Genomic DNA, 25,329 nt, shown 5'->3' on the forward strand with positions numbered 1-25,329 from the left:
GACAAAGCATGTCGAAAACATTTGGACTCAAAGTTTCAATCGCCGAAATTTCACATGGGTTTGGCCGTCCCGGTGGAAGTTGGCAGCCGGGCCTAAAGACATCAGCGCCTGTTGAAGCAAATTCTACAGCATGCGACTAAAGTTAATTCATGGCAGATGAAAGAAAACGCTTAACTTAAACATTTCAGAATCATCATTATTTTCAGACATTGATTTGTACAACATTTCATTCACATAGTAGTAACTGTATTTCCAAGCACAGACTCTCTGTTCTCTCTCTGCAAAAGGGTTAAAAAAGGACTTTTGTTTTTCAAAACACCGATCCCAGACACCACTGAAATTAAACGAAACAATCCCCCCCACCTCCCCTTGATGAAAACCATCCCAAACATAAGCAGAATTAAAGCCGAAAGCGACTGAAAGTAACCAAGAAACAAACGTAAGAGCAGAAGATAAGCGAAAGGGGTTAGTTTGAACAGCTTTTAATCCAATGAAAGAGAGGACTGCATTTTTTTTTGTTTGCTTTTGTATTTTTTTTCTACTTTTTTGCGTTTTCTCTACGTTAAAATTAGCATTCAATGTGATTAACGGCGTGTGCTTGTTTAGTTAACGCTGTAAGCGTTAGTCGAGTTTCTTATTGTGCAAACGAAGCTGTGACGAGACCGGAAAGAAACGTTAGCTAGGATAATAATAATGCTGCATTCGCGTGCAAGTTGGATACCCATATTTACAAACGGCCACTCGGAGATAAATGACGCCTCAGAGCACCTTGGACTCAGAAAGAGATATGGCATTTTTTTCTTTAATGTCAGAGACAGACCAGGATTCACACGAGCGCACACATCATGGTTACATGTTCTTATTAGCCGCTAACTCCAACAATAATCCAACGGCTCTTAACAATCCAAAGGAGCCTCACGCTGACAATATGAATAATGATGTCACCAGAGGGCGTGCATACTCTTCTTCTTCTCCTTGCTTAAAATACAATCATGGTACTACACAACCATAAGAGCAACCTAGCGCACAAACAAAGAAAAAACAGAACGTATAATTGGCATTCTTAAAAAAATGCTGCTTTCCATCCTGGTCTACTTTCAGCGTCACACATGACTTGTGTGTTTTCACAAGGTTTGATAAGAGGATTAAAAGATTCTTCTAATCAGAAACATATCTAAAGAGAGAAAAACAAGAGGAAAAAGATCTAAGATGAACTATCAGATAAAAGAAAAATAACAAGAGTTAAATAATTTGTACAATTACACTCCAACATTTGCTTCCTAGACACATGATATATAAGCGTGGGATGATAGTGTTGTGTTTTCTGTTACAGGGTGACAAAGATGGTCCGAGAGGGAATGAAACCACAGGAATTCTTCTTTTTCATTTTTTTGGTAGTTTTGTGTTTTTTTAAGCTGGATGAAAAAACAAACTGTGCTCTTCTTGGTGTTGGAAAGGCATTGATTTCCCTTAGAAGTTTTATTTGTTGTCGTGGTGGTGTCGGTCAGTTTTATAAGGTGATGGTGTTGATGCAGTGAAATTTAACATTCTAAAGTTGGAATGGTTTTCCAGTCAACTTTGGAGTTCAAATGATATCTGTGAAATAAAAGAAAAAACAATTAGCTCATATCCTTATTTTGACAAATTCACATTTTCAGTTCATAACGCATTGAAATATGTACTGGCCCGGGATTCAACATTGTCTGAAAACACCAACATCCTGTGCTTGATCATTATTTTGTGAACTTGTTCAGTCGTCACGTAAAAGTGTCGATGACATAACCTGACACGGTTTCTAAAATATCACATACTCTAGTTATAGCATGTGCAAATGCGCTTTCAAATGTCATGCAAACGTTTATTTCACCCTTCGGTCTGTAAGAAAAGTGGAAGAGACGGTTTCTTACTGTATTGGACGGGTTGTATCGAAAGCACCTTCAGCATTCAGTTCCAGATTTTGAGGAAGCTGTCCCAGGACCCTGTAGCCACTGCCATCCCATCATCGGTTACACCCAGACAGCTTACTCGGTTGTCATGGCCGGCCAGCACACCTGTAAGAGCCCAACGTCACTACACCAGACGACTCATGTCTGACAAACCCCTTTGAAACTACTAGATCAGACTTGATTTGTCCGAACAACAAGCTCATTTGCATTTGGTCATTCTTCTCATACTGGCACATGTGAAACAAACGGTTTTCACTGATGTGTCGGTAATAAAACAGAGCTAATGTGTGCTGACAGCAGTGAAAACCTGCTCGGCTTGTTTTGAAAGAGATCACACAGCTGATGATGTTTTTATGAGATATCTCACCGGCGCGGTCGGCCTTCAGGGTGTCCCACACGTTACAGTTGAAGTCGTCGTAGCCGGCGAGCAACAGGCGGCCACTTTTGGAGAAGGCCACGGAGGTTATGCCGCAGATGATGTTGTCGTGGGAATACACCATGAGCTCTTGGTCGGCACGCATGTCAAACAGACGGCAGGTGGCGTCATCGGAGCCGGTGGCAAAAGCGTTGCCATTAGGGAAGAACTGTCGACAAGAAACATCAGCGTGATTACAACCTGAACACGGCTCTCCTTCACAGACGCGGCACGTGTCACTCTTTGACACAGATTGTAAACACAAGCTCTACAGGATGAAACACTCACACAAATGGCGTTGATGTCAGACTCATGACCGGTGAAGGTCTGTCTGCACATGCCTTCACGGATGTCCCAGAGTTTAGCAGAAGCATCGCAGGCCCCGGACACAAACACCCTGGTGTCTGGAGCCAGAGAGAGACTCATGACATCACCGGTGTGTCCCGCAAATGTGGTGGTCTGCTGACCGGTCTCAATGTCCCAGAGAGCACTGCAGGACACAGAGAAACATCCCTGAGTTTACTTCAGAACAGCCAATAAAAGCAGAAACGTCAGAGACGGTGCAGTTCCTCCACTCACCAGGTGGTGTCACCAGAACTTGTAACAATCTGGTTGTCATCAAGGAAGCGGCAGCAGGAGAGATATCCTGCAGACAAACAGGAAATGTGTTACACTTCTGAAACACAACACCCTTCCGCCACCAACATGAACAACAACATTTCACTGAATGATCTGCAACTACAACTATCAGCACAGGCTTATATTTACCCCAAACATCTAAAGAAAACTGATTCTGCCTCAATAAAATAACCAATATTTTAAAATGAGGCAAAATTTCCATTGAAATACATCAAAAAACTCATTTAAAAAACAAGATCTCATATTATTTGGCCATTTTTATAGTTAATAAGTGTTTTTCCAGTATATAGTAAGCTTTAAAATATATTATTGGTTAGAAATTTTGAGTTTTTGTGAGTGAGAGGGGGTCTTGTTTGTGTAATACAATAGGGGGCCTTGGAGTGAAAAAGGTGGAGAATCTGTGCTCTTGACAGAATGATTGACATCACTGTGTTGGAATAATGATACCCCTGATGAGTAATGGTCAGAGTTTTGTGGGTTGAATTGAACGAGCTGTACCTGTGTGTCCGGCCAGCTCACGGCTGACACGTACGTTGCCCTCGCGAGTCTTCAGGCTGTAGATGGAGCAAATGTTGTCCAGTCCTCCGCAGGCCACGTAGTTACCTGAGGGAGCGTAGGCACAGGTCATCACCCAGGACGAACGCAGAGGAATGGCATGAACCTGAAAACATCACAAACAAACACTTTCAGTTAGACCTCGAGGCGCGAGCATGGAAGGGGACAGGGCTGGTGATTTAGTATCAGAGTGCTTTCTAGATAAGAGCAAATGCTCTATCATGAAAGTAATCTTTATTTAAATACGAGGATAAAAGGTACACAGAAACAACATATGACACAGACATGCATTTATTACCTTATTTGTGGTGTAACTGTCCCAAATAATGAGTTTTCCATCCTGCGAGGCACTGACCAGAAGCCTGTACAGAAAACACAAACACCATTAAACTTACATCACACACGTGACGCTTAACCAACATCGTCTCGAATCCTACAAACTTTTAACTACTACACACGCACGTACACAAGGGCTGTTGAATTTAAAACACCGCCCCACGATGCAGAAAATGCGGATCACGGAATCCACAGAACGGCACAGAATCTGGCAAATGTATTACTTCTAAACCAGAAAGTAGTACTGAACAGCAAACAAAATGCAAATTGTGCCATGAATAACGATATAATGATACCGATGCGGTTTGCTTTTGTTTTGCGTTTTGTCTGTATTAAAAGTGGTTAGGTTGCATATACTGCAGGTATAATGCTCATGAAGTTTTCATCAGCATTGAGGCTACTGTCAAACCACCTTTGGGGTGACCGGTCAACATAAAAGTCCAGCTAACTTGAATAAGTTATAACATCCACATTTTACCACACCATCTCCCTTAATTCCTCTTAAATAATTCAACCATTTATATTATTTAATTCAGTAAACGGAAGTTAATGTGCTGGTAAAATTATACAAATAGAGCTAATTTAAAAAAATATTACTTTATTAAAATTTGTTTAATAAAATTACCTTATTTAAATTAAGCAGATCTGATGAAAAAAAAAGTAAATTTTACGAGTAAGATGGTTTATTAACATTGTCAAAGAGCCTGTGAACCAAAAGTTGCGATTGTTTTTACCTCTGTATTCTGACACATTTCAGAATGAAAATGTATCTCAAAGGAGAAAATTAGTAGGCGTGGCTGGCGTTCTTCACTGCTAATTGATTGGATGTGTAAAAACAGCTGCTGCATTGATTTTCAATTGAAACCAGCAGCAGACTGACAGTTGAAGAGGAGGAGTTAACCGATGCTCCGCCCAAGCAGTCTAATTTACGTCATTTGAGATGGCTAGTCATTTCAGGGCGAAGTGCGTTTTCAGATTTTAACTAAAGATTATGAGGGTATAAGCTCTTTGCTATAAACGCACCAATATGTGACCCTGGACCACAAAACCAGTCGTAAGTCGCACGGGTTTATTTCTGGCAAAACGTGACAAAATACATATGTTTGGGTCAAAATGATCAATTTTTATTTTATGCCAAAAATCATTAGTATATTAAGTAAAGATCATGTTTCATGAAGATATTTAGTAAATTTTATACCGCAAATATATTAAAACATCATTTTTATGAGTGGATCCCTCAATATCGTGAACAAAAAATGGTCCGAAACATGCGTACAAATTTAACTCGCTGCTGTCCGCTCTATGAGAACAATTCATTCATGTTTGCTATCTTTGTAAAGTTTAGAGTTTCCGCTTTCAAGTTCAACTACTCTCTTCTATGTCATTACATGGGTAAGCCAATCGAGAGTGTTAAAACAAACCTGTTTCTTCTTAGCAACAGCCTGCTATTTGGAAGCCAATTTTGTCACGTGCGGAGCGTACACAATCCGTCATGATCGCGGTTCAAAACATGGATTCTGAAATAGTGCGTTTGCTCAATCTAAACTCTAATGACAGCAATAATTTCACGAACCTAGTAAATGATTTTTTTGCAAATCATTCGTAAGATGATAGGGAATGTCCAGAGACCGGCTTGACAAAAGAGGATGCCCCGGAAGACGACGAATTCAATCAATGTTTGGATCACTTCGACTCCGTTATGGAAAATGATGCCATAAAGGAATACAAAGTTTTCACTTCATTTTATATGTTCTTGGTAAATTATTTTTATGAAATTTTGTGTATAAAGTTTAAGTTGTGGTAAATCAATGGTGTAAGTTTCATTTATTTCCCATCATTAGTAATATTGGTTACCCATAAGACTGGTTTTGTGGTCCAGGGTCACATATTTCATGAAAATATAAGAATTGTCATTTTGCATGTCACAGGGACTTTATTACAGATTTTCCTTGCATGGTTCAAAGTATCCACTGAAGGTTTTTCAATATAGTTTATAGGTTTTTCAATATAGTTTAACCTCTCATCTCCACCAGAAACATCATCTTAAAACTCCATTAATAATTTAAGACAAGCACATATTATTTGACAATGACACTGTACTTTTACAACTATAGACTAAAACAGAAGACAGCACATAACGCAGCGCTGCGGGTGATAACTATCGTAACTGAATCATTGGCAGCAGTGTTTACATGGACTCCTCGTGTTTACATCAGAATAAACAGAGACCAAGTCAAGTCTGATCTTTCGAATACATCATTATGTTGTGAAAAGCAGAGTTCAACAGAAGATGACAAGTTTGGTGCTGTGCTGTACAAATTAGAAACCCAGCTAGTGTCTGACGGCCGAATTCACTTTTGTGAATCACCGCCGAACTGGACTAAAACACATCAGATGTCAGGCTGTGTGATATTTACTGAAGTGTTGTGTATGTTACTATACCTGGAGTCTGTGCCCCAGTGCATGGCGTAGATTTTAGCCAAATGCCCTCGCAGTGTTCTCCTCGTGCGCATCTGGATCCGGCCAACAGGGTCGATGTTGGCTGTGATCTGAAAACGCAATGACAAATTAAAAACATGAACACACAGACGGAGGCTGAACAACACATCCAGAAGAGACCGAGTGTGTGTGTGAGTTTTACCTGTGATAGTGTAGCATCTGCACAAGCTTTCCTCGCATCCTAGAAAAACAAATATAAGACTTCACATACAATCCTCATAGAGCTTAAACTGTATTTCTATGTCTGAACAGACATTCGTGCTTCTCTAAACATCGGCGGCTGTTATACGAAAGGTTGCTGCTGTAGATTTGTGTTTTTTAGACCGTGGAAAACATTTGTGAAGCATTACATAAATATGTAAAGCATGTTCATGAGGAAGCCTTCGTCTTCTAGAGAAAGCCCACATGTAAACAGTTACAGTAAAACAACCTGCTGTGTGTAAAATATGTAAATAATCACCCACAGGATTTAAATGTCTTTTGGTTACGCAAATGTTGTAGAGTAACAAGCAGACAGCAGTTAACAGACACAAGCTTCAGATGAGTGTGTACACAAACACAAGTGAAGGAGAGATGTATGACATCACAACACGCTCATGTGGTGCTGTGATGTCATACACAGATCAGTCTGCACAAAGAGAGAGAGAGAGAGATACTGACTCTGATCTGGTTCTTGAGCTGCTCGGCCTCCTGGCGTAACTGGTCCAGTTCACTCATTTTCCTCTTCTAAAGCTCTTCCTCACTCCAGCTGCCGGGACACGTTCTGAGCTGAAACGCACAATGACATCACACGTCACATCATCTGCTGTTAACATCATTAATACACCACTAATGCCACTTCACACTCGATCATCAACACACGCAAACTTCCTCTTGTTCTGATAGAAACAGTTTCTCCTTCATGAAAAATGCAGAAGTAGAAAGAGAAACACGTCGGGAGATCCTGTTCTCCTTGACAAATAATTTTGGAACAAAAGCTTTAAGTCAAAGTTCAGTTCATTCAGTTTTGTAACATGATGCAAAAACTCAAGCAGCAGAAGGTGTAACACACCACACTGTATTTACTCATGAGCAAACTACTCAAAACTGTGAAAATGCTCATTTATCTTTCAACCTTTAAAAATCGTTTAATGGTTCCAGGGACACAAAAGTGTCACTTAACTACATTTTTTATTAATATCTTCCAATGACATCAGACCAATTCCCAGCATGCTTTGTGTGGACTGGATAATGAAAGTAAATAGAGGTCGTCCGATATGGGTTTTTGTCTGGCCGATTTTTGGAAATCAGGTCAGCCGATGACCGATTTTCTCTTTTCAATCTTCATCTAATAAAATCTAATTAAGTAATAAGAAGTGATACAGAATATTGCTTAAATTAAACATCTATTGAAGACATCCAGAAAGATTGAGTAAGTGTTTATTGCAAGAGTACAAGATAGCAGCCTAGTCCACAAGTACACGGGTATTTTTTTTAAATGTTTATTCCTGCGTCCACAGGAAACCACGCAATAAAGCGCTGTCAAACCAACAGGTGGCGATGTAACCCTAACCTTAAAACTGTGTTGGCCAATCAGAAGCCTAGAATCTCACGTCAAACAAAGGAGATAGTGGCACGCATTCCACTGTCAAACGCCAAATCGGTCTACACGACAACATTGAAACAAGAGTTTCTAAAAATCTTCACCCTGGCTAAGATAGCGTGTGCACTTATTTTGTATCTTTGATAGAAAGATCAACACATCTTAATACCAAGAACAAACGGAGTTCAACCTACGGACACATTTAAGCAGGAAAGTTAAGCACTAGTGTTGACGACGGTCCGTGAGGCTGAACACCAGAGGACTGAACCACAAGTCTAGCATAGCAACTGTAAGTTCACATAACGTTATTTTAAATGCATTCACAGGCAAACCTCTTCAAAAACAGATGATCTGTCTCTTAAATATGTGCACTGTAAGCGTAAAACATGATGTGTTTATGTAGTTTTATCTGTGTCTCTGAAGGTTCAGTCAGGGGAGGATATGATCGCCACCTCTGCTAAAGCATATAGAGCAAAGAACAAAGCTCTTTACTAAAAGACACTTGTTAAGAAAACAAAGCATCATTTTTGTGCAATTACTGTGACAAAATGTTAAGCAGTGTTTACATATTGTTTATTACGCCATAATATAATTCATCAGAATAGAAGTTTAATGCGTTTCATAAAGTACAAGTTGATTCTTCTTTTGAGTTAGCTGTTCTTTACTCAAAAGAATTGAGTTATCAACTTAAATGTTTTGAGTTATCTTAATTTATCTGGGTTTACAGTGCAGAAGACCGCACGGTCATTTTATAGAGTTATGATACACACACAATATTATTGTGATGTTGTGAGGACTATAACTAGACAAATAAAATCTGGATCAAACACTCTCCACTGGCAACATCCTGTCCTTCTATCGGAGTTCTCATCCTATTAGTGTTCCTGAACCAACACCTCTCTCTTTCAGTGTCATTGACATAATCCCGGGACACGCTTGATTCAGCTCCTTCAGCCAAATCCAGTTAAGACAGAGCCAAGAGCGACACCTATCCCGCTGACCCAAATCCAGCCTGCGCTCACACAAACCCATCATAATAATGATGATGAACACGGTCAGCTCTTTAAATGTTCACACATGTGACACGTCCACCATCATATGTGCCGAGATAAACACTATAATCCTCTCAACATGAAATATAAAACGTGAAGAGTGATTTACTTCATCACATTTACTTTGGTCAACAATTGATTGGACTGTTGTGATGTAGAGATGACATCACGTCTTATTTTAAACACACACACATGCTTCCATTAGATCACCACTTGACAAGAGACATAAGAACAGTCATAAAAACTGTGATACTTCACATAACGTGTGAAGTAAATGATGAAACATTACTGGTCTTCACTGTTTAAAGCATTCGGTGATGTTTCCATTCATCTGGAACAGCTCAGAACCTTCAATTAAATCAGCAAACATTAGATTCATGTCCTGTATGATGACCTCATCGAAAAGTACTGAGATTTATGTAAAGCTTTAAAACTACTAAATCACACAACACACATCTCAAGCTGTGCGAGTGAACTAAATAAAGAGCAATGACACAGATCACAGGAGAGAAAGACTTCACAAATCATCTCAATCACAAAATACAAGTTATACAACGGTGATGCAAAACTATTTAAGATTTCTTCTTTTGATTCAACGGTGGAAATGACCTGGACTTTTTTTAGAAAACGGGTTTACAGATAAAACGTTAATGCTAAAAAAGTAAAATATATCAACTCCACAGTGAAGACATCGAAATAAATAAACGTACAAGAGCACGTCTGGAAGAAAATAAATCTTTGCACAAGACGACTGCAAGTGAAGCTGTCAAGACGTCTGGGAAGACAGTAATGTGTCTGACATCTTTAGACAAGAAATCCTTCACGAGTTTCATGTCTTACCTTATGTGTGTTCTTCTCGTGTTTGACGGGCAGAAAATGTTAGTCTTGAGGAACGTCTTATCCTTTCCTTTACACACCTGCTTGTTTCTGATTGGCTGACCTCTTAAATGGGTCTGTAGTTTCAAGACAATACGTCTAAGTCCTCTAATCTTGCTGATCAAAATGAGATGGTTACAGAAGGTAATACCCTCACCTTCACTTCACAAGACAATATACAAAACTGTCGCTCATAAACACACAGATAATAATTGGCCACTTCAATTAAACAAACAATCAATCTGATCCACGACAAAGACAAGAGCATTATAGCAAAAACATATATCCAAAAAGTAAGAGTTCAGGCAAGAATACTAATTCTCTGATCATTCATTCATTCTCCCTCATGTGTTTGAGTCTTTCTTCAGTGGAACAGAAAACAAGAGAAATGTCTCAGTGGTTTATGCAACGGAAGTCGATGTGTTGTTCTTCAAAATATCTTCCCATGTGTTCTGAAGAACAAAGAAACTCTTACATGTTTGACAAGACAAGAGGATGAATAAATATTCATTCAAAATATTTCACTTTCATTCAACTTAACGCGGGTAATAATAAAAGCTGGCTGAGCGAGACAATGTATGAATGCAGTACATGGCATCAGTGTGTGTGTGTGTGTGTGTGTCCCTCACAACAAACACTTGATCACAGTCAGCTGACTACACAACAAACAGAGAGCTGTAAGAAACTGAAGGGGCCCCAGGCTAGTGCTGGGCGGTATACCGGTTCATACCGGTGTGTATTTTCTTATTATATGATTTTTCGATACACTGTATTAACGGTGTATGTAGCTTAAACACTGTGCGGAACGCGGTGTAGCACGAAACTGTTTCAGTGGGTTCCCTTTCACAGTTGCAATATGACCGGAAAGCGTCTTTCTATGACGCGGAACTACTAAATCATTATTTTTCTATATAAACATGCGCTAAACAGACGTGTTTGGATGTTAGCGTGCATCTCGCGCATGAGCGATAAAGTTACATATTCCGTTCATGTCGCTGAACAGCAGATGACTGTAACAAATGTGTTACATTAAATCGCATTGTTACATTAAATTCACTCACGTGCAAACATCTTCAAAAAGGGATCGTGTTCTCCTTATACCTGCTCAATATAAGCATATAACCTGACGTGTTTCTAGTTCTAACCGTTTCTCTGTATGCTATGAGGAGGATTGCAATTTACCTTTGCATGCTATTCAGTTATTAAAGTCGTCTAAACGTTGCAGTTATAATGGGGAAGGGGATTGTTTACATTGTTTAGTTACAAGTTGTTTGCACAATTAAAAAGTTCTGTATTTTGACTGCAAGTGTCATGCATCCTGATTCCTTCACTTCATCATGAGTGACACCTCTTTACAAACACAATCATTTTGTGCGACCTATATAATACTCGTGTGGTTTTATCTACAATATTCACTCACCATATGACAGTGTAAAAGGTCATTTTAAGTCAATCATCTGCAGTATTTCTTCTCTCAATCAGTATAAATGTGGTAATAAATACCGCCATGTACCGGAAACCGGTATAAATCTGGAAAATACCGCCCAGCACTACCACAGGCCACACATTTCACTTCACCCAAAGCCGAATCATTCCTACATGCAAGAAGATTTCATTAACCAGACACACTTATTAAACTAACAAACAGTTACACTAATCCAAACATGACCTCTGACTGAACGCAAGTGTATTGCTGCAACACAACCTCCATCGGTTTGAGGATGATGCGGCTTACGTAGCATTAACAAAAGAAAAAATCAAATACATATTGCTAAAGCAGGATCACAGAAAAGGCAGTAAGCAGCACTATCACTATCCAAGCCTGTAATCTGCAAAGCTAAAATCCACGTACAGTAAATCTGTAATCCCCGTGAGCGTCACTCATGGAAAAAACAGCTGTCCAGAGCCGGGCTTGCATCCGACACCATCTGCACCTTTAACCTTCAACACCCCCCACACTTTAAACACACTTTGAGTTTCTCTTTGAGAAACTGCAGCGCGTTTCACTCTTTCCAGTCATTCGGTTCACACACCAGAATCTGTTTTGAACAATTGCATAACACATGGGTGTCAACGTTGAAATGAAAAGAACATTCAGAAAGTCCATTATCTGTATAGAAATCAATTCCACCATCACATCGCCTTCAACGAAGACCAACAGAGAACAAACTGACGCCTCAAGATACTGAAACAAACAGAAAATCAAGAGCTGACTTGTTATTCACATGATGTTAATATTTAAAACATTCAGAAGCACTTACAGTGCGTTTTTCTTTCTGTCTAATAGACCTTGCATATATTATTCATGAACAATTAGTCATTACAACGATATAATGAATTTGAGAGGAATTCTCTCTCTCTCTATATGTATATATATCACATTTATAAAACCACCCAAATTGAGTTCAAATGAAAAAAATACTACATGTTTGTTTGCATTCTTACCCCTTGAATAAATACATGAATCAAGCAAAGGTTTTCATACAGTAAAGTGTAGAAACATGAACAACAATGGTTGGGTTACTGTACTGTAGTTAAAATGTGTTTAATATCACAAAGACGACGTCCAAACACATTTTGCTCAATGCTGTTTATATGACAGATGTGCTGCACACTCGAGAAAGAGAGAGAGAGAGCTGCTCTAATACACTTACTACATGAAACAATTCCTTCTTTAATTCAACAAAACACATGAAACTTTACAATATTATAATGTCAAAGACTAGTTTTGAAAAGAACTGAGTTTATTTTGTCTCGCTGCCGTGGTTTCAGAGGCTTAAATCTCAGAGAGAGAGAGAGAGAGAGAGAGAGAGAGAGAGAGAGAGAGAGAGAGAATGAACGCCATCTTGTTCTCTCGCGCCCCACATTGAAGAATTCATTGATTTGGTTGATTTATTCATGAACGCTGTTCTCTTTATCTAAATGCCAGAGAAGAGAAATGCAAACGGAGGAGGAGGAGATGATGTGATGCTGGCGATGACGGGGGGCTCAACATATTTATCCCGTAGCCTACATTTGCTCTAGCGATCCCTTCATAGTGACCTCAATACTGAGCCGCTCCCCCGTGCTTTAAATAATCCAGCAGCGATAATAAAGGTCCTGCGATAAATACACGTTAAAATGAGTTTATCGTGGAGGATGACGGACAGTGAGATGGGATGCGGTGCACCTGAGCAGTAAAGCCTTTTAAATGAACGCTCGTGCACTTTAAATCCAATTACACGCGTTTAAAGCAGCGGTGCACGTTTAATTCAATCAAGAACTAACACCGCGGATTAACGTTAAACGCAAACCGACTTCACGTTATGCGATCTGTGTCCGTTAAATCAATCAGATTCGTAAACAATAAACACGGTTTATAATCTAATCGCGACCGCCGCCGTTGGATTTTGTCCGCTAAATGTGAGAACAAATAAACACTGATCTTTATTTACCGAACGCAATTCCATCGATATTCACGTCCAGTAAACCATAACGCGTTAAGGGTCGAAATGTGTGTTGTGTATCTCGGAGGAAGGCCTAGCTGGAGCGCAAAGCCAGGCGCATAAGCTTCGGTAATTAGCCTGTTAGCTTCGGTCAGCAAAACTCGAACAACTTTATCGTCAAAATCACATTTGCGATGCGCGTACGTGGACACGACACGACTCCCCGCGAGCCCAAACGACTAATCGCGTTGATTCCAGAGATAACGGCGATTTGTAAAAGCCAGCGAGTCGACTCGCATAAACGGCCTTAACCGGAGTCGCCCGCCTTTATTCACACCGAATCCAGATTTAACGATCGAGTCAATGCACGGAAACGACACATGAGCGAGGAACAAAGACGCGTAACTGTCTGAACGTGTTATTTTCGTGCATTTGCCTGCCATCGCTATATATGTAAATCGTTCGGCTAGCCGCTAACGTTACCTGCGCCTCACCCCACCCCCCTTCATCTTCCACACAGACCAACATTAAATGCATCAAACCGCTCGCTTTCCACGAAACGACCCGCTGCCGTTCACCTTAAACACGCACATCGCGTCACATACCTGTTCTGTGTCGTAGATGGCCTTTCTTTATATCTCATTGACCGAAAAAAACGACGGTGTGGCTGTCAAATCCACGCATCAACGAACAAGACGAGCTAGCACGCTAACTAGCAGCGGCGGTTCTCGAACGAGTCCACTTCTTCAGATATATCGCGCCAAACGAGCGGGAAACGGGTCCGTTCGACAGAGTGACGAGACGGTGATCTCAGCTGCGATTGAAAACGACAGTCATGGATGTCCGAGAGAGGCTTGTGTCGGTGAATAAGTCCGTCGGCGGCCACTTCCCGTTGGCTTCCTTGAAGGAGCGCTCGTCTCCAGTTCACCTCTCATCCGGCCATCAGACGGAGAGATGGGCGCGGTAACCCTGCGATCAGCCCCGGGAAACCCCACGCGCGACGCGACGCGACGACGGAAAAGAATCGCTCGACGAAACATTTTCAAACGCGTCTTGCGAATCCGATAAAATCACGTTTGTTTGTTTTATTTATATGTTTATTGAAACGTATTGTAAAGTATGTAGGCGACTGCTTTCACAAGTAGTATCACATCTAAGTAAAGACACATGAAGAGTTTGGATCCAAAATGAGAGAACTCCGTTTTTACAATTTTACAAAAATCATTTCAATGAATCTCAATCGAACCCCAGTTAATTCATCATTTATATAAAGCCATAATAACTAAAAAATAAAGCTAACTAACACAGTTAAACATCTTTAAAACATGACAACATAATAAAACATGATTTTTGAGTTATCTCATTTTAAAACAACTACAAAACACCAGACAAGTTCCACTGGAAGTAATGGTTGTAATGGAATTGTGTTGGTTTGAATGGAGACGATCCGGTGGATGGAAACCAATAAAATATCATCAATATTCTACTGGAATAAAACATGTTTGTTTCATATTTGAATGGTAAACAGCTGATGATTTATAGGGGTGTTTTTAACGGTTTTCAGCAAAACTATTTTGTATATAAAGGCAGATTGGTCTAATTGAAATCTTAAAGAGTTATTCAGGATTCTTACTTTTAAGTGAAAGTGAACATTCTTTCATCATTTACTCACACTTGTTATTTCAAACCTGTATATTAATTTCTTTATTCTACAGAACACAAAAGAAGACATTTAGAAAAATATTGTTGACCGAACAGCGATGGCAGCCATTCGCTTGCATTGCTTTTGTGTCCGTACAATAGTCAATGGGTTCGGTTATCAACATTCGTTGAAATAATTTCTTTTGTGTTCTGCACAAAAGGTCTGTCGCATGCGCATGCGTATGCGTATGAATGAAAGACAATGGAGGGAAAAGTAAAGTGTGACCGGGTCTTAACTGTTTATGCCAGGGGCGCCATGTCTGCACTTTACTGTAAGTTGTATATTGACGTATGTGATAAATAAATGTGTATCTTTGGTGTCCTGCTGAGATCTCTCCTCCTCAGTCCCTGTGCACTTGTTATTCATTTCAATCTAATGGGTGCAGTCAGTGTAATATTCCCTGCAGATGTTTTCCAGTGAAGCTGCGGGATGAACTCTTGTTAGTGCTGAGCCCTTATTAGGTGTGTTGACTAGAACAGCCTACCCGAGGGATCAAGCACACCAGCTGAATTAAACAAAGTTAAAACATTGATCTGTCAATCACATCAGGTGGACAGAGACTCTGTGTTCAGTATTAACAGTGGCTCTAATGTGTCAAAATCTAAAGAAATGATGATTTGAAATAACATCATGTGGATATTTCAGATCTCTGCTGAGCTGCTCTAAAGTCAACATGGTGAAATACTTCTATGCGTTACTATACAGTATTTCTGTCAGGTTCACTATCGTCAAAAAGGATTGACAATTAGCAGACGGTTTAGACTGTTCTGGGCAAAAAATAAGAACATCGATAACACCCCTTACACCGGACGCGACAGGCCCGACGCGACATGACCACCTGCTTGTTCTTAATGAATTTATCGCGCCGCGTCGCATCCAGTGTGGACACAGATTGAAATTATAATGGATTCTAATGCGGTTCTAATGTATTTTATCATGTGTTGTCACGCCTGTCGTGTCCAGTGTAGAGACGGTGTTAGGGTTAACAGAACAGAACAAACAGATGACATTAGTTTTGAATGACATTCAAGTGGAACACATGTTGTCATTGAGACTTACGAAAAGGAATAACAGAAAGTCAACAATAATGTCAATAGGAAAAATGTCTTTTTACAAAGTGCATCTTGTACACATATAAATGTGGAACTTTTTTCACATTTATCACATACTGTGTTACATCTACAAATTTAGCATGTTAATAATATTTCAGATTGTTATATTATATTGGGTTTGCCAGAGAAAGACTTGAATATTTGGAACAAGAGGGAAACAGAGATGTCAGGACACAAAAGCTGGAGAATTTCACGAGTTTAATGGGAATAAATCCCTCTAAAAGAGTACTGAGGCGAATAACCAGAGACCTTGATAAAGCCGGCGTGTGCCTGCGTGCATTTGCATGGAAACAACAACATTAACAGACTGACACATATAAATACATGCAAATGCATAAATAGATAAATGTAATGCATTATCACAGTGTGCAGTGTATTCTTCTTAACTGAAACTAAAACTAATAAAACATTTCTGTTCATTTAAATCAAACTGAATATAGGCACTAAAAGTATTAAAACTATCACAGTGAAATCGCCATCCACACACTCAAAGTGTTAACTTTATACACTGTGAGAGTTCATTAGACATTTTTTAACACTGGTGATTTTGCAGTTATAGATTAAAAACTAAAACTACAATAAACCTAAACAGCAATATTAAAATAAACATTTACAAAAATGACAAAATCACATTTCCAAGATTAACAGTCAAATTGGCACTACTAAAACTATTATTTATTTAGCTATTTAATGAAACTATAAAAGCAAAAATTTAGTATTGTATACATGAATTTATTTATTGTTGCCTTGTTTCTTTGTCTTGCAACTAAAGATTATATATTGACTTTACATGTCAGACAGTTAATTTGTGCTCAGTTTCAGTGTCTTGTGTTTCAAAAACGGACACATAAGAGGATTAAAGAGGATCAGCATTGACACACGATGACCAGCAGACGGCAGCATCACACAAACAGCTGATACACAGCGCCACCTGCTGCTCAAACATCCACACACCATCAGTCTGCAGTCCCATTTTAAAATCACATTATTCATAATCCTCAATCATAATCTTGTGTATTCACATTAAAGCAAAGGATTATTTTAAATCCGGATTATTCATCACACTTAACACATACGTGTCATAACATTCATGTGTAGCCTACCTGTGTTTGTATGTTTTTTGACCGGGGAAGTCAAGTTGTGAAGGTTTTCTGGGTTTGCTGGTTTTATGTCATGTGAAAAGATCAAGATGCTGAACTCAGTCTTTGAGAAGGAAGGCAAAGGTTACATTGATTTGAATACAATCATGTATATCAATAAACATCAATACATCTGTGATTTATGACAAAATACACTAGAAAGAGCAATGCACTCAAACTGTTTTTATAAAGGAGTCGGACTGTAAAGTTTTCTAGTCGTTTTGAAGTTTACGGTTGCCATTGTATTGTGTGCATTTTGTGTATTTTTGTAATAGTGTAGGTGCGCTTCTGAAGGATGTTATTCATGCAGCAAATATGTGTGATGTTGTGTTGATGAATGCAGGTGATCCTTTGAATGAAAATGAAGTGAACAGATAATGAAGATGCTGGTTGCACTATCGATTATGACGGTATATTACCGATTAATAACACAGTGTTGTTATGACGTTATTTTGATGACAATAAATCTCCCCTCCCAAAATCTCATTATCATAATGAAAAATCAGTCATACAGTAATAAAAATAATCCATTATCTCGATAAAATCAACCTGTTTTATTCATATCAGCATAAGGTTTTAGGCAAACCGAATAAACTTGGTGTGTGAGAATTATTTCACAACGTAAAGGATCTTTATGCTTCTAAAATATGAATCTTCAATAGCTTTTTGCAATAGAATCTGGAAATAATCAATTTTCTGTTTGTGGCCATGATGACTGGAGATTCAAATCAATGAATGAAATGAGAGAAAGGTGATGGCTGAATCATTCTCTGTCATATTCTTGTAGTTATTCTTTACACATTCAAAAAGTGTTATCATATCTTCACAAATATAAATATAACGTGACTTTTACGGTCAATGTTGATGTGTTTGTGATCTATACACATTATTGATCAGATTCTTCTGGTTTTGTCTACATGAATCACACGGGTTTACATACAGTTTACATACAAGGGGTTAATATCCCTGGAAACTCTCTTCCTCTACTGCCCTCAACCATTAAATCCAGATCTCATCCCTACTGAGACAGACGGACAGCCACACGAGCCAATCACAGCCTTCCTCTGCCCTACACTCAGCCAATAGCATCGCAGGGGAGGAGGTGGCGGAGCTGGGCTTCTGTGGCATCTCTGCACTGTAGATCTGCTGCTTTTGTCTTCTACATGAAATAAAATGATGCGAAAATCAGAAGAAAGGACAGAAGGGAAGGAGCCGGACGTCTGATGTGTCATCTGTAGAGATCCAGAACGTTTCATTTCCAGCTCTGCAGCTTTTGTGTTTCTGCTGTGGATTGAAGGAGGGGGTCTGGAGAGAGAGACATTCCTTCTGCTATGAAAAACACATCCGCTGTGGTGACATTTCTCTATGAGGATCAGGTGAGAATCTTCGTCGACTCGTCGATAAACAAAAACACTCTTCAGACGGGAAAGAAACTCATTTGACACACAATCTAAACAGCAGCAGTTTTCTCCGGCTTACAGTTCTGTGTCTAGCTTTGTCTGCTGGGGATCTCTGATTGGTGGATCCTGAGACGTTCGGATTGGTTGAGGGACTAACATGTTCTTCATTAGAGGTCTGGACACACACACACACACACACAAGGACAGAAAGAGGGAGAGAGAGAGAGAGAGAGAGAGAGAGAGAGAGAGAGAAATGTGTGTGTGTGTGTGTGTGATACAGAGTTCAGGTTACACACTGTCATCATCACTTCACATCATGTCACCTCAAATAAAAATAATGCACTTACTGTATGCAATGTCAGTCTATATCTATTTATCAAAACATTCAACCAGAGAACAATTTTACAACAAAGACAGTTTCAAACAATTCATCACATGCAGAATAAAAGTTTGTGTTTACATAATATATGTCTGTGTACTGTATATATTACTTTTGTATTTATAAACACATATATATACATGTGTAGGCAACATATTAAGGAAAAATCTTCATTTATTTACATTTACACACATGCATTTTTTTCCAAAGCAACTTGCATTACATTGTACTAAACATTTGTTCCTGACTATGTGGAATAGAACCCATAACATTAGCGTTGCTATCGCCAAGATCTACCCACTGAGCTACAGGAAAGACAATTTATGATTTATAAATGTTTTTATTTGTATTCAATATATGCATGTATGTGTTTATAAATACAATTAATGTGCACAGTACACAGACATATAAGTAGATATATGTTATTGTTTGACAGCTCTAATTTAAACATATTTATATACAAATAAATGAATAAATGAGTGTGTGAACACACAGATGGACAAGAGGTCTGTAGTACAAGAGAGAGAGAAAGCACATATCTGTCTACATGTGTGTTGTCATCTCTGTGTTTCTGGGTACTTGTGTTCCTGTGTACAGTATCTCACACGCACGCATGCACACATGCACACATGCACACAGGCACACACACACACACACACACACACACACACACACACACACACACACCGCTGTTGTCTGTCTGTTTTATAGCCACATCCGCCCATAACACCCACTGCTACATACAGGGATCAGAGAGAGAGAGTAAGTAACGGCAACACATGACGAAACGCATACGCTTCCACAAAACTGGGCACACACAGAAACGCTCGCATGCACACAGAAAACACACACACAGTAAAAATGTATGAATGTGATAACATGTCGGCACGAGCTCATCCTTCACATCAAACATATGTTGAAATGTTTGGAGTGTCACAGAATAAAGTTGATGTTGTGTAAGTCAACGTTGAACCATTCCTTTAACTGCAACACAAACTTTGATGAATGGGAGCGAGTATGCGGTTTTCATTCACATCCACCAACAGCAAAGTCTCACATCCTCTATTTTAAACTTCACAACTCCTTCCTGCCCCCACATCCACACATCCACACGCACAACACATGCACACAAATCCTAACCGTTCTATTGTGGAAGGAAGTTTGTGGTTTGCCAACAGCATCTCAAAGGTGCACACATCCATACGTTGTCCACAGTGTTCTCGCTCATCCACACACACACACACACACAATCACAAAGCGGTACATTTACACGATTTATACATAGCACATGTACTTTAGGTGGAGCTCTGATGTGTATAACGCAATCCCAGAATGCAATGCAGACAAACAGTGCAACAATGTAAACTATCCCTCTCAGTTACGCTTTGATTTCCTTCACGAGTGTGTGTTTGTTTTGTTCAGGAGTGGACACATCACAGATCATAATGCTTGAGGTCTGGAAGACGGTTTGAAGTCACTCACCTCACGACAGAATCATGACAACGGTCAAACCGGATCTGTTCACTCCACCCCAAACGCTGAGCCCGTTCCCCGCTCTCCCCCTCACCACCTTCATTCCCATCCTCACCATTTCTGCAGAACCTCCGACCCAAGCGGAGAACATTACATCCAGAACCAACGAGACGGGCCTGAACTCCACGCAGCTGCCAATGGCATCAGCTGAAGGTGCTGGGATGGGCGTGGTCCTCGTACCCTTCGGCATCATCACGGTCATTGGACTCGCTGTCGTCATGGTGAGAACATGATGACTCTATAACACATCACTTTTATACATTTCCTGAATTCATTCAATCATGTATTCCTGCGTTTACCTCGGCTCATTGATCATCTTCACGTCCATGTAGTTGAGTCGTCGTCTGAGCTTGTGACACTTTATTCTCTTCAACAGCTTTTCTACATCAGGAAAAAGAAGAGGTAAGATATTCACAGATCTCTGTTTTAGACTCTTGGGATCAGTGTGTCGAGTGTGAAATGATTGGTTACAGGCTGGAGAAACTCAGACATCAGCTCATGCCCGTGTATAACTTTGATCCGGCTGAAGAACAGGACGATCTGGAACAAGAGCTGTTGGACCACGGACGAGACGGAAGCCCAGCTGGACCGAACGCTAAAGTAAGTCTATGACATGACATCACATCACATGACAAACAAACACAAGTTACAGCTGTGAATACGTTCATCGCTCGCTCTGAAATCAAACGTTTCTTTAATGTTTATTGTAGAAAGATGTTGCTTTATATCATGTGAGGTACAGAATGCTTCTATAATAAAGGGAATTAAAGGGATACATTCACTCATGAATTACTCACTCTCTAGTTGTTCCAAATCACTATAAATGTCTTTGTTCTGTTGAACACACAGAAAGATATTTGGAAGAATGAAAGACCCCATTGACTCCCATAGTAGGAAAAACTCAAATGGTAGTCAAAAGAGCCCCAGAACTGTTTGCTGTCCTACATTGTTCAAAATAAAAAAGTCATTTTTCCTACTATGCGAGTCAATGGGGTTCAAGAACAGTCTTCCAAATATCGTTCTCAACTCGATGGCGAGTAACCGATGACAGAATCTATGAGGATGAAGGATCCCTTTAAGTTTTAAATCAGCATCACCAGCAAACAAATGATGTTTCAAATGTATACAGTGTTTTTTAAACACAGGTGTTTTAACAGAATAGGCTCAGATGTACATCAGCACATTCACAACCACAAACTAACTAAACTCAACACAAACCAAACTAGATGTAGATCTTAACACTATATAATGCGTTTCTGTGAAATGTTGCACTTTTGTCTGAGGTCTCTCTTCTCTGAATGATTCATATTTTGCTTTGACATACATGGACACACAGCTTAAAGAATGAAATACATCTGCATATTAAAATCAATATGAATCAATAAATGATGAAATATTCCAGAATGAGTGATGATGAGGTTGTGTTCTCTCTCCTCAGACTCTGAGCACGAGTCAAGGTACGACACAGAAACCCAGTCGACTGGTCTTTACCGATGTGACCGATGCCATAAACGCATGACAGAACACCAGATGAAACCTACACAGTATTTTCAGGAATCGAGTTTAGATCGACATTTGCTAGAGTGACTGTAAATATACTCTGAACAAGTCATCATAAAGACACCAGACTGAAAGTGTGTCTAAAGAAACTGAATCTGTCCGAGTGTTATTTTCCCCAAACTCTTGTCAAACTGGAATTCACCATCACTGTACACGAAACCTTCAACGGTTTCACTCATCATGACCGTTAGTACTGAAAAGACTGATGATTCATTATTACACTGCAACTTTACTCACCGTTCATTTGTGAGAAAACAGATCAGATTTTATTTGTCTGTGGAGAGATGTTCTTTTCTTAAGAACTGCATGTTCGCAAACTAGACAATTCAACTTTTGAACTGAATTTGATTTTAAAGTTGTTATGAACGCTGTCAGATGATATAAAGATCTTCCGTTAGCTCGCAAACTCAAAACAGAACTGACATATAACGAGTTTGTTTGTCTGCTTTATAAGACATCATTCTATGTTTGTGTCTCATGCAGATTCGCAACAATTACGCGTCAACAATGACAAATCTCTACGTGTATAAATGAGATCGCTTGTTTCCCCAATCAGAAGTTTATCATTTTTATGACAATGAAGGAGAAAATAAAAAGATATTTAAGCTATGGCAAGCACATGTGTGTGTGTGTGTTATATACTGCTAACAGCAATTAAGGACAAAATACTGAATAAAATATAAAGAGAGAGAGAGAGAGAGAGAGAGAGAGAGAGAGAGACTTTATTCTGATGGTACACATCAGTACTGACCAATAAGAGGAACTGTTACCTGAGTCTGTGTTCATGAGGCTCATTTTCAGATGTTAACAGTAAAAGTGTCTCTACCATCCGAGTATCACATATTTGACATTTTTATTAAAATACAAGACTTCAAAACTTCTTTGTATTTCCAGGAGAACCCTAGAAAGTCAAATTTGTCTGATGGATAAAAACACTCCAGACGCTGACAAATACAATCATAAAAAACTGAAATGATATTACAGCTGATGTGGAGAACACAAACAACAGAACTGAGGTCTCTGCTATCGAGGTTCTACTCTTCACCGTCTTCACGTTGTAAAATCATTTCTTACATTTGTCTGTTTGCATGACAACATAGTCAAGAATTAGTTTGGATCCATTTGTCCTGTTGTAAACATTAAACATTAAACAATAACACATACACAAACATGATGAGTCAAGCTTTGGTCAGTGATGTCCTGAGAAGTCATGAAACTATTTCTCATACTGCATTAAACACGATTACTTTTGATGTCTTCGGTTGTGCTTTGTAAACTAGCCGTGCAATAATGATTCTTTTGTATTGGTGTATTATGGGATGTATTCCTGCACTGATGGATCTGTGATGTTAGGCTGTTCAGTATTTACAGTATCAAAAGACACGTGCGAGATGAGGTCAATCGACAAACAATTCCGTGAGGTAGGTTTAAACGCTCTCCTGTGGTGGTGGTGGTGAAGGCGGAGTCTGAGTGACCGGATCTTCTGATGACTCCGCCCCTTTCACCTCGGGGTCAGAAGACTGGGTGCAGAGGAAAGAGAACACATGAGGAGTCTGCGGGTGACAGTTGTTACAGGAAACATGTAAATTGATGGAGACGTGTTGAGTCACTCAACTCTTCTGTTGTTTAAATGAGTAAAAGGGAGATTTTTGTGAAGGTTTCTAAAGTCATGAGTTTCAGGGTGTCTTTATCAGGTGTCGTGTCTAACTGAAGCACACTGTTCTCATGCAATGATGTTCGTTTTGTGTAAGACCGCTGCATGATGATTGGTTTCTGTTCTTGAATTTTTAAGAGATGCTAAATGAAATATTCACTACCTGCTTATCTTCCAGATGAACTGTTTTCTGTGGCTGTGAATGAAACACACAGACTCAGAATCCACACTTGAATTGTCAACACTGCGCATGTGTAACGCGAGGAAGGTGAACGTTGCGTGTGATTCTCACCCATTTTCGTGGTCTTCCTCGAGGTCTCCTCTCTCCTGTCGGCTCTACCTACACACAAAACACAATCAGAGAGTTGACCCGAAGAAAACACTCAAAACTGTGAAGATGATCACACACGCTCTTACTTTAGCTGTCACGCGCTGGCCTTTATTTTTACTGCCCTTTGGTCGTCCTCTCGGGCGTCTGGGAGCAGAAGCTTCCGCAGATTCCTGACAGATATAAGATTTTACTACATGACATGTGCATGCGTGCGTGTGTGTGTTCAGAACACGCATGTCTCTGACCTGTGGTGGTTTGCGAGGTCGTCCTCTGCTGCGTTTGGGAACCGGTGACTCTACGTGAGTCTCCTCCACATTCATCCTGATCCCAGAACAGTAGTATGCACACATTAATACTACCTTTATTTATTGATACGAATCCTGATATGAGCACTTCACATCTTTAACTCAACACAAATAATTATGACTTCATCGTAAACATCCTCGACATTCGTTCGACACTAGGAGGTCATTTATGATTTATATCCCAATCGTCTCTTTTTATAAACTTTCTTTAAAATCCTCAGTTAACAGGTTGTGATGAGAGACTTTCTTACTCTACAGAAACTTCATTTCCATGTGTCTTCAAGTGACAAGCACATCACACCTGATGCGTCTTTATATGTTCTTTCTAACTGTATATTTTCTGAAGCCAGATCTTGGCATTTTTTTAAACAAAGAAAACGCTGAAGAAAAGCTTGATCAAATGTGTGTTTTGAGCGCTCAGAGTTAAGATGTTTTTTCCATATGGTCCATATTTTCCATACATTCTTCACATATTTTCAGACCTAAAGTAAAATGTAACCTGTGCTCAGAGAGCACGTTTCCCTTAGCAACACTAAAACAACCAGAAAGAAATCATGATGATGATGCTCAGAGAACAATGACGTTCACTGAATTGAAATGCAAATGACAGCATTCAATATAATGAATATTCATTCATCCCGTATCCTATTAAAGCTATTAAAGCTTTAAAAATATGAATTGATGTTTTCTGATTTTTTTATTAATTTGTAGTTTCTAGCAGCCCGCGTGCATATTAATAACACACCTGCAAAAGATTTTCAAGCAATAAAAACAACATGAAAAACATCACAAAACGCATTTTACCTTTACACGCGCTCCCTCGCACCGCCGTCGCGTGCGATATAATATAAAAAACGCGTTTTTATACATCAACAACGTGTTTGACATC

At 39.4% G+C, this 25,329-nt stretch overlaps 3 protein-coding genes across 8 annotated transcripts; 1 reads left to right on the plus strand and 2 right to left on the minus strand.

The window, feature by feature from the left end:
• Positions 1 to 1,307: 1,307 nt before the first annotated feature.
• Positions 1,308 to 14,290, minus strand: gnb1b (guanine nucleotide binding protein (G protein), beta polypeptide 1b). Of its 2 annotated transcripts, none has more exons than XM_079460559.1 (11): positions 13,931 to 14,290; positions 7,051 to 7,158; positions 6,533 to 6,571; positions 6,334 to 6,440; positions 3,854 to 3,917; positions 3,499 to 3,661; positions 2,941 to 3,007; positions 2,650 to 2,851; positions 2,314 to 2,530; positions 1,908 to 2,051; positions 1,308 to 1,596 (listed from the first exon to the last, which is right to left on the minus strand). In XM_079460559.1, the coding sequence occupies exons 2-10, from the start codon at positions 7,105 to 7,107 to the stop codon at positions 1,945 to 1,947; spliced, it is 1,023 nt and encodes a 340-aa protein (XP_079316685.1). In that variant the 5' UTR covers positions 7,108 to 7,158; positions 13,931 to 14,290; the 3' UTR covers positions 1,308 to 1,596; positions 1,908 to 1,944. The 2 variants fall into 2 exon arrangements, with proteins under 2 accessions (XP_079316685.1, XP_079316686.1); XM_079460560.1 differs by lacking the exon at positions 13,931 to 14,290 and adding an exon at positions 9,865 to 9,953.
• A 4,073-nt stretch (positions 14,291 to 18,363) lies between these two features.
• cUnh3orf18 (chromosome Un C3orf18 homolog) lies at positions 18,364 to 22,987 on the plus strand. Of its 3 annotated transcripts, XM_079461291.1 has the most exons (6): positions 18,377 to 18,654; positions 18,760 to 18,851; positions 20,480 to 20,811; positions 20,967 to 20,992; positions 21,064 to 21,190; positions 22,029 to 22,763. In XM_079461291.1, exons 3-6 carry the CDS (start codon positions 20,554 to 20,556, stop codon positions 22,107 to 22,109), a joined length of 492 nt encoding a protein of 163 aa, XP_079317417.1. In that variant the 5' UTR covers positions 18,377 to 18,654; positions 18,760 to 18,851; positions 20,480 to 20,553; the 3' UTR covers positions 22,110 to 22,763. The 3 variants fall into 3 exon arrangements, with proteins under 3 accessions (XP_079317416.1, XP_079317415.1, XP_079317417.1); XM_079461290.1 differs by having other exon boundaries at positions 18,364 to 18,851; positions 22,029 to 22,987; XM_079461289.1 differs by lacking the exon at positions 18,760 to 18,851 and having other exon boundaries at positions 18,373 to 18,654; positions 22,029 to 22,987.
• LOC306896912 (uncharacterized protein) lies at positions 22,987 to 25,321 on the minus strand. 3 transcript variants are annotated; one of them, XM_079461294.1, is made up of 6 exons: positions 25,245 to 25,321; positions 24,381 to 24,456; positions 24,222 to 24,305; positions 24,097 to 24,144; positions 23,968 to 24,000; positions 22,987 to 23,670 (listed from the first exon to the last, which is right to left on the minus strand). In XM_079461294.1, the coding sequence occupies exons 2-6, from the start codon at positions 24,453 to 24,455 to the stop codon at positions 23,578 to 23,580; spliced, it is 333 nt and encodes a 110-aa protein (XP_079317420.1). In that variant the 5' UTR covers position 24,456; positions 25,245 to 25,321; the 3' UTR covers positions 22,987 to 23,577. The 3 variants fall into 3 exon arrangements, with proteins under 3 accessions (XP_079317420.1, XP_079317418.1, XP_079317419.1); XM_079461292.1 differs by having other exon boundaries at positions 22,987 to 23,703; positions 25,245 to 25,319; XM_079461293.1 differs by lacking the exon at positions 25,245 to 25,321 and having other exon boundaries at positions 24,381 to 24,577.
• Positions 25,322 to 25,329: the final 8 nt, after the last annotated feature.

The sequence above is a fragment of the Barbatula barbatula genome (assembly GCF_947034865.1).
Source record: "Barbatula barbatula genome assembly, chromosome: 7".
NCBI classification, from domain to species: Eukaryota; Metazoa; Chordata; class Actinopteri; order Cypriniformes; family Nemacheilidae; genus Barbatula; species Barbatula barbatula.

Bases quoted from the DNA above. Each gene is read 5' to 3' on its own strand.
- gnb1b (XM_079460559.1), bottom strand. From the start codon at position 7,107: ATGAGTGAACTGGACCAGTTACGCCAGGAGGCCGAGCAGCTCAAGAAC. The intron at 2,852-2,940 runs GTGAGTGGAGGA...TGTGTCCTGCAG, and splicing joins AGTTCTGGTGACACCACCTG to TGCTCTCTGGGACATTGAGA. The intron at 2,052-2,313 runs GTGAGATATCTC...GGGCTCTTACAG, and splicing joins CCTGAAGGCCGACCGCGCCG to GTGTGCTGGCCGGCCATGAC.
- LOC306896912 (XM_079461292.1), bottom strand. From the start codon at position 24,455: ATGAATGTGGAGGAGACTCACGTAGAGTCACCGGTTCCCAAACGCAGC. The intron at 24,306-24,380 runs GTCAGAGACATG...TATATCTGTCAG, and splicing joins GACCTCGCAAACCACCACAG to GAATCTGCGGAAGCTTCTGC. The intron at 24,145-24,221 runs GTAAGAGCGTGT...TTTTGTGTGTAG, and splicing joins GCCAGCGCGTGACAGCTAAA to GTAGAGCCGACAGGAGAGAG.
- cUnh3orf18 (XM_079461290.1), top strand. From the start codon at position 20,554: ATGACAACGGTCAAACCGGATCTGTTCACTCCACCCCAAACGCTGAGC. The intron at 20,812-20,966 runs GTGAGAACATGA...TCTCTTCAACAG, and splicing joins TTGGACTCGCTGTCGTCATG to CTTTTCTACATCAGGAAAAA. The intron at 21,191-22,028 runs GTAAGTCTATGA...CTCTCTCCTCAG, and splicing joins CAGCTGGACCGAACGCTAAA to ACTCTGAGCACGAGTCAAGG.